Source organism: Lygodium microphyllum, chromosome 12, assembly GCF_053477565.2.
Source record: "Lygodium microphyllum isolate KBCC chromosome 12, Lygodium_microphyllum_v1.1.10, whole genome shotgun sequence".
Taxonomy (NCBI): Eukaryota; Viridiplantae; Streptophyta; class Polypodiopsida; order Schizaeales; family Lygodiaceae; genus Lygodium; species Lygodium microphyllum.
In genome coordinates, this window is record NC_141146.1 from 25,208,390 (window position 1) to 25,215,282 (window position 6,893).

The following is a 6,893-nucleotide window of genomic DNA, read 5'->3' on the forward strand; positions in this document are numbered from 1 at the left end:
AATCTACACTTGAATCAAGAATCCTGTCTTGAGCTAGTTGTCTATCCACTACAAGGGTTAGTAAGATGGGTGATCAAACACATTGGCCTTTACCCCCAACAACAATCAACATGATTGTACTCATGGTTAGAAAGTACAATGGACCTAGTAGCAAAGCATGACCCTTTACTTCCTACTAACACTCATGCATGAGATAGACCTTTTAATGGTTTTAAGCTTTTTGAATGCTTTTTTATTTTTCTAGTCCTGGTAAAAAATCTTTTTTTCTTTCCTAATCTACTTTCAACCAATGAATTGATTCCCTTTTTATCTAGCCTACTATAAACTAGCATATAGATTTTGAATGCTATCCCTTCTTAAAAGGAGAGTACATTTCCACTCAATCTCTCAAAGCAATGATCGCCTTTTAGTCCTCCATTCAATAAAATAATAGAAGATCATTTTGTGAGTAGTTTGTGTCAATCCCAACAAAACCAAAATGTTGTGCTCTCCAAGCTGAACATTAGAACATTGATGGAACACTGGTTCTCTCAAGACATTGCTCTCTCATTACACATCTACCTCGCACGTGAATGGCTCTCTCTTGCTCTCTATCTCTTGGCAATTCCCTCATTCTCCCATGAATGTAAGCAAACAAGAAAACAATTCAAGAGAATGTGAGAATGTTCATCAATGTCTCTCCATCATTACAGTTTGAACTCTAAAGGTATTTGAAAAGCCATCATTATAGTTTGAACTCTAAAGGTATTTACTTTTCAAATCGTGACGTATTCAATTAAAACCAATATTTAAAAAAACAAGGGTTCAACTAGATGACACCATGTTAGATCGCCAAAGAAGGGAATAACCAAGTGACTTTGGAGTTTAGAGATGTACAAGATAAACCTAAAGCACTAAAGCAATAAAAATGTTTGAAGAAAACCAAATCATGAGTCACAAATAACCAACACAACTCAAAGCATGACTAGATAGGATCAAAGACAACTACAAAAGAGAGTGATATCAACCATTCATCAAAGGTTCCTATGCATTAGGCTAATTTAAGGTTAACTTATATACTAACTCTTGTAACCTTTGTTTCATATTCTTTCATGCCAATGGCACTTTAAAGTGGAATGTGTATGAATCTTGAGTTCCATGGTTTTATCCTATGCAACTTCAAGGCAACAAACCCTTTAGTCCCTCTCTTAACCATGGCCTTCACCATTAGACATGGGATTTTAAAATATATACACTTCTTTTATTTAGCATGCAAGATATTCCACTAAACATACTTGTTTGACCATTTTAGTTTACATCCATGTTCACACAAAGCACGAGAGTAAGGTTGATGCTTGGATTTTACAATAAACATACTCCACATGCTACTTGTTTTCCAAAACTATGAAACACTATGGATCAATCACAAGGCTAACAATATAAATAAATACATGACCTTAAGAGACCTACACTATTTCTAGCAATTACTATTTTGGCAACTACTTTTTTCTGCAACTCATACAAATGATGCTTTAGATCTAATTCATGGTACCTTCTGCAACTTTTTTAACATTCCAACTTTAGTAAGTTCTATTGTTGTTAATTACTATTTATAGCAATTGCTATTTTGGGAAATCACTAATACTAAACACATTGACATCGTAACCCCTCGAGAAATCACCATGGTCAATGTGTCAATGTGTCCTCTTTCATTCCACATTTTGAGCATTTGAACCAAGCAAAAAAAAAAAAAAACACTATCATAGTTAGCTGTCATTCTAATGGTAACATGCAAAGACCAAGTCTACATTACCACATCACTCATGCTTTGCCTAGCTAGAAAACTCTTTGCATTGGAGGTACAATAGATGACCCCTTCAACAGCATCAAATGGCCAATGGATACTAAAACTCACAGTAAGCCAGTTTTGCATAGAATTTACATAGCTTGCTCAATCGTGGTGTATCTCTACAGCAGCTACCTCTGCAATCTATAATGTACCTGGATAAAATAATATATAGTTTGAGAAAAACAGTTACTCTTTAATCAAGATACATGTAACAGCATTCTGCATATCCAACCAAACATCTTTCTGCAATGTGGAATTGTGCACTCGTACATGTAGTCTTGGTCACCCTCGCTGGCATATATTGATATGGCATTACATTACATACATCACTAAAAACATTATTATCTGGGAGGAACATCCACCTGTTCCATAACTGGGATTGCACTCAGCCATCGAGCAAAAACAATTACACGTGCATTATTTGCAATCATGGAGCTGACAGCTATTCAGACTGGTATGTCTCTGTTAGTATTGACACTCCTGCTGAGTCACCCTTTTCTTTACAATCAAAAGGTATTAGCTATTTTCTACTGCTAAACCCGATATTACTACGGTCCTGGAAAGCACAGACACACAATCTTCATGGCTGTAATAGCACTGCTGCCTTTTTCTCCAAACTCAAAAGAAGATCGTCAAAGCTCTTTTTGAAAGAGTCCACTCCCTCTAGTTCAAGTAAGGAACCAACATCTGCCCAATGGATGCCCAACTCTTCAAATTTGTCATAAACTTTCTGAGCCTCTGCAACATTTGTGTCTATGGTCCTTGAAACTGTCCCATGATGCATGAAAGCCTCAAGTGCAGCATCTGGCATTGTCGAAACCTACAGAATCCATAAAACATTATCAATGTTTGTAGCACGGTGATATTACGCAACACATAAATAAGAAGTCTCCAGTTGCTTACAGTATCTGGACCAATGAGAGGAGAAACATAGAGTGTATCAGGATATGCGGGGTTCTTTACACTTGTGGAAGCCCATAACAGGCGTTGTTTCATAGCTCCTCGACTTTTTAAAGATTCCCAGCGAGGCCCAGAGAATTTTTCTTGGTAAAGTTTGTAGGCCAACGCAGCCTGGGCTATGGCTGCCTGCAGTAAATATCACCGAAAGTTAGTCAGAAAAATGAAGCCAACTGCAATGCATGTGGTTCTACAGTACAAAATGCTTTCTTACTGCAATGGAAGGGTGTCAAAAACAAGGTAACAAATTTTGAACATCAAACCTAGTTCTGATGCTAGCAAAAGACAGACCTTCCCACGTAAAGAGAGTGCTTCTGGGGTTCCGATCTCCTCCAATCTTTTGTCAACCAGAGAATCAACCCTGCTAACGAAGAATGAGGCTACACTGGCTATTTTTGATAGGTCCCGGTTTGCTGCTGCTGCTGCTTCCAAACCTTCTATGTAGGCATCTATAACAGCCTCGTACCTTGGCAAGGAGAATATAAGCTGCAGCCATGGAAATCAGAACCTAAGAACAAGCTAGATGTACAAGACATGGAGGAAATGTGTTGCTAATAATTCAACAGCTTCATAATGGAATAACTTACAGTGACATTAACATTGATACCCAATGAAATAACTGATTTGACAGAAGGAACACAATCTGCAGTTGCTGGGATTTTGATGTGAACATTGGGTTTATTTACCACTTCGTGCAACCATTTTGCAGCTTCGATGGTCTCTTCTGTCTCATGTGCAAGTCTTGGTGATACTTCCACTGACACATACCCATCTTCACCCTTGCTCTCTTCATAAACGTGATGGAAGAGGTCACAAGCATCTTGTATATCCTTCACAACAAGACCCCAATAGGCATTCTCTACTCCATGGCCTTCAACAATAAGCTGCCTATTGAATAGAAACATGAATGTCTAAACATGAATGTCTATTCATAACCAAGAAAAAATATGACTCCGCAACAGCTGTGGAATGGCATAAAAGAAAAGCATAGCATCCCAGAGTCTCCCTTCAAGTGGATATGCACACAACTTTAGCCACAAGCAAACTGCTTACTTGAATTGCTCATCATATGCATTCGAAGAAGATATTGCCTTCTGAAAGATCTGTAATGAATAGAATGCAACATTGCATAAGCCCAACCAACCGACATTCAACTTATTAGGAATCCAATAAAAAACGCTGATACTTCTACATATTGATACACAAAAGATGTAAAGGTGCTTCTGATTCATATCAAAACCCCCCTCTTGAAACCTTCAAAATTTTAACATTCTGTTAGTGCAAATTGAATGTAGCATGTGCTTTATTTCCCAATCTGAAAACTGCATGTTTTCTCTTGTGCAATCGAAAAGTTATTGACATACATATCTGTGCTCTAGAAGAGTTGGCAAAATTTAGCTGTTTCTAATGTTGAAGAATTTACATATTTGCACAACAATATACTTTTAAAAATAGACACACACTGATTCAATTGGGTCTTGAAACATCAAAACATGAAAGACTGTCATATAGCCAGGATTTGAATTGTTCAGGGGATCCCCAGCAGGCACTGGGTAGAAACAACTTTAAACACCTTTTGTGAGTCCACATGCTGAAACTGATTGTAAGAACATCATTATCCAATGTGCACCCACCTTAACCTAGGGACTCATTGGTGGAACATGAGGATGTGCCTATAAGGTAGATGTGTACTGAATACTCATAATTTCTGCAAATTATGTCTACGTTGATGGCTCTTAAATGTAGCTCAGTGCAACACTCTTATACATAAACATATTAAAGATTCTATGAAAAGTCAGAGCCAGGTGGTTTGTCACTTCCAAGGTCAGCCAAGTTAAAGAGTGTCAGTTGTTCAGACACTTGCACACTTGGGAAGAAGTAATCAGGTTTGGCCTCCTTACAATGCTATTTCATATCTAATGTGCTTGGGTGGCCCAAAAGCGCCCATAAGTTCAAGTCAAAAACATGCCTTTCAATTAGTGGGTCATAAACCTCCACTATAGTACAACCTTAAGCTAAACTCCTCAATAATAACAATAACAGAACACACTCTGGGATTATGTGTGTCAGTTAAGGTATATACAACCTTACACAAATCTCATCTCACTAATTAAAACTATAGGGCATAAGGTACTCACTGTGGGATTACTTGTGACACCTCGAACACCACTGTCAATCAATGGCTTCAGATCAGTGACTGGCCGTCGAAGATTATCATACCAAGGGCTCTGCTTCTGTTTCTCATAAAGTTCATGTAATGTAGTCCTTTTCAGAGTTTTTGTCTCTTTCTCAAGAATAGTACTTTGCACTCTGCACAGGTCAGACATGCTTGATAGTGTTACATTCAACAAAACCATGGATACAAACAAATGTAGATTTGAAGGTCTCTACCCCCTCAAAATAACAGCCTCACATTAAGCTCCTGTTGTTTATATCATGGCGAGTAGTTGAGAGGGAAGTTAGTCTGTTGTTGAAACGTCCAAGGAATAAATATTTTCCTTTCAAAATGTCTGTGGGCCGATGAAGCACATCAACCTGTTGAGCTCCCCACCTGTTTGTCCCCAATCCACTGTTCTGCAAGCATGCCATTGTCTGGACTCTGCTACTTTCTGCAAACATGAAATTCATCTGACGTCAAGCTATACTGCTCTGCAGAACTGGAATGCTTGCCCTCAACCTTGAGATCAACCCGATAACCTATTTATAGTGACCATTTTCAAAATCCAACTGACCAAGTTCCAGATTTGATGTTGAGAACAACAGAATCTTCTTATTCTGAGCTTATTTCATACATCAAAATCAATCGTGCCATTGGAGGTGAAGATGAACCTCGGTTCTTTGCAGCACACCAGAACTTACAAGAGATACTTTGACTGGTTTTCCCAAAACTATCAGCAGCATCAAGGCAAAAAATAGCCTGTCATGCGGACCTAGATCTTAAACTTGCAACTACTTAGCAAGACTATTAAACATTTATAACAGTTGAAGCGTCAAAGCCATATATTGGCTGCATCATGCATATAGATCAAACATGTAAACTGATAAGTGGTGGTATCCATGTCCCTTGCGCAATTGGATTCTTCTACAGATTTTACCACAATATTTCCCCTGGAAAGGTCAAAATCACAATCATGCAGGCTTCAATGATGGAAGATTATATTGGATGATTTATTTTCACCTTTAGACAAGGTAATGATGCGAGAAATCGCAGGAGCGAATGCCTGCAGAATTAGCTTGTTTGGAAAGATAAAATGTGAAGCGAACATCAGTATGAACAATGAATTTTTAAGAAACAGGAACATTTCACAATAATACATGAAAAGATTCTCAAAATGAGAAGCGATCAACATGACGAAAAAGAATTTATGTTATGTATGGTAATCCATGGAGCAGATAATCCGTAAATGGCAAAGACACGAAACAAGAACATTTCATATATTTGGAGGATCAGCTTGTTTGGAAAGGAAAATGTGAAGCGATCAACATGATGAAAAAGTTTTTATGTTATGTATGATAATCCATGAAGCAGATAATCCTTAAATGTCAAAGAGACGAAGCGATTAACATGAAGAACGATGATTTTCTGTTACGTCAAAGACACTTCAGAGGACGAGATGGAGAGATCAGGAAAGCGTACCAAGACAGCATGCACGGGGAAGGAAGTGAGAGCTGGGATGATGACGATCGATGAACCTGCAGCAGCAGCAGCAGCAGGAGCCGCTGTCGAGAGAGAATTTGAGGGTTTGGAAACCAAAATGTTTCAGACAAAACGAGACCTTCTCTCTCTCTCTCGAGGCTTCTGCTTCTTCAACGACAAAATGGTGGCTTAGCGTTAATTAAGCTTTGCCACCGGCGTGACCGACTCCCGCGCCCTGCGCCGGTCACCTTCAGGCGTGGCGCCCCGTGCCGTGCCCGGTCAACCAACTTATTATTACAGACTACAGTCTTCTAAAGGATATCTTCTTCCTTTTTAAAATTTTTATTAAACTTGTTGCCCAGCCAACTATTCAAAATGATACCATATTTTGCAAAATTTTCAGAATCCCTTCGCACATAAACTATTGCCCCCACTAATCCTCGAGCATCTCGACCATTTTTGCGATGCGTC

The 6,893-nt window shown here is 38.6% G+C and overlaps 1 protein-coding gene across 1 annotated transcript; it reads right to left on the bottom strand.

The window, feature by feature from the left end:
- Window positions 1–2,222: 2,222 nt before the first annotated feature.
- On the bottom strand, window positions 2,223–6,604 carry TRA2 (Aldolase-type TIM barrel family protein). The gene is made up of 8 exons (XM_087689282.1): window positions 6,423–6,604; window positions 5,199–5,394; window positions 4,924–5,095; window positions 3,839–3,888; window positions 3,373–3,673; window positions 3,077–3,271; window positions 2,732–2,914; window positions 2,223–2,648 (listed from the first exon to the last, which is right to left on the bottom strand). The coding sequence occupies exons 2-8, from the start codon at window positions 5,372–5,374 to the stop codon at window positions 2,409–2,411; spliced, it is 1,317 nt and encodes a 438-aa protein (XP_087545408.1). The 5' UTR covers window positions 5,375–5,394; window positions 6,423–6,604; the 3' UTR covers window positions 2,223–2,408.
- Between the last annotated feature and the right edge of the window lie 289 nt (window positions 6,605–6,893).

What these genes read in the sequence shown, in the direction of transcription:
- TRA2 (XM_087689282.1), bottom strand. Translation starts at nt 5,374, where the DNA reads ATGGCATGCTTGCAGAACAGTGGATTGGGGACAAACAGGTGGGGAGCT. An exon ending in GTGTCACAAGTAATCCCACA is followed by an intron (nt 3,889 to 4,923) that starts GTGAGTACCTTA and finishes TATTCATTACAG; the next exon opens with ATCTTTCAGAAGGCAATATC. An exon ending in GCATATGATGAGCAATTCAA is followed by an intron (nt 3,674 to 3,838) that starts GTAAGCAGTTTG and finishes TCTATTCAATAG; the next exon opens with GCAGCTTATTGTTGAAGGCC.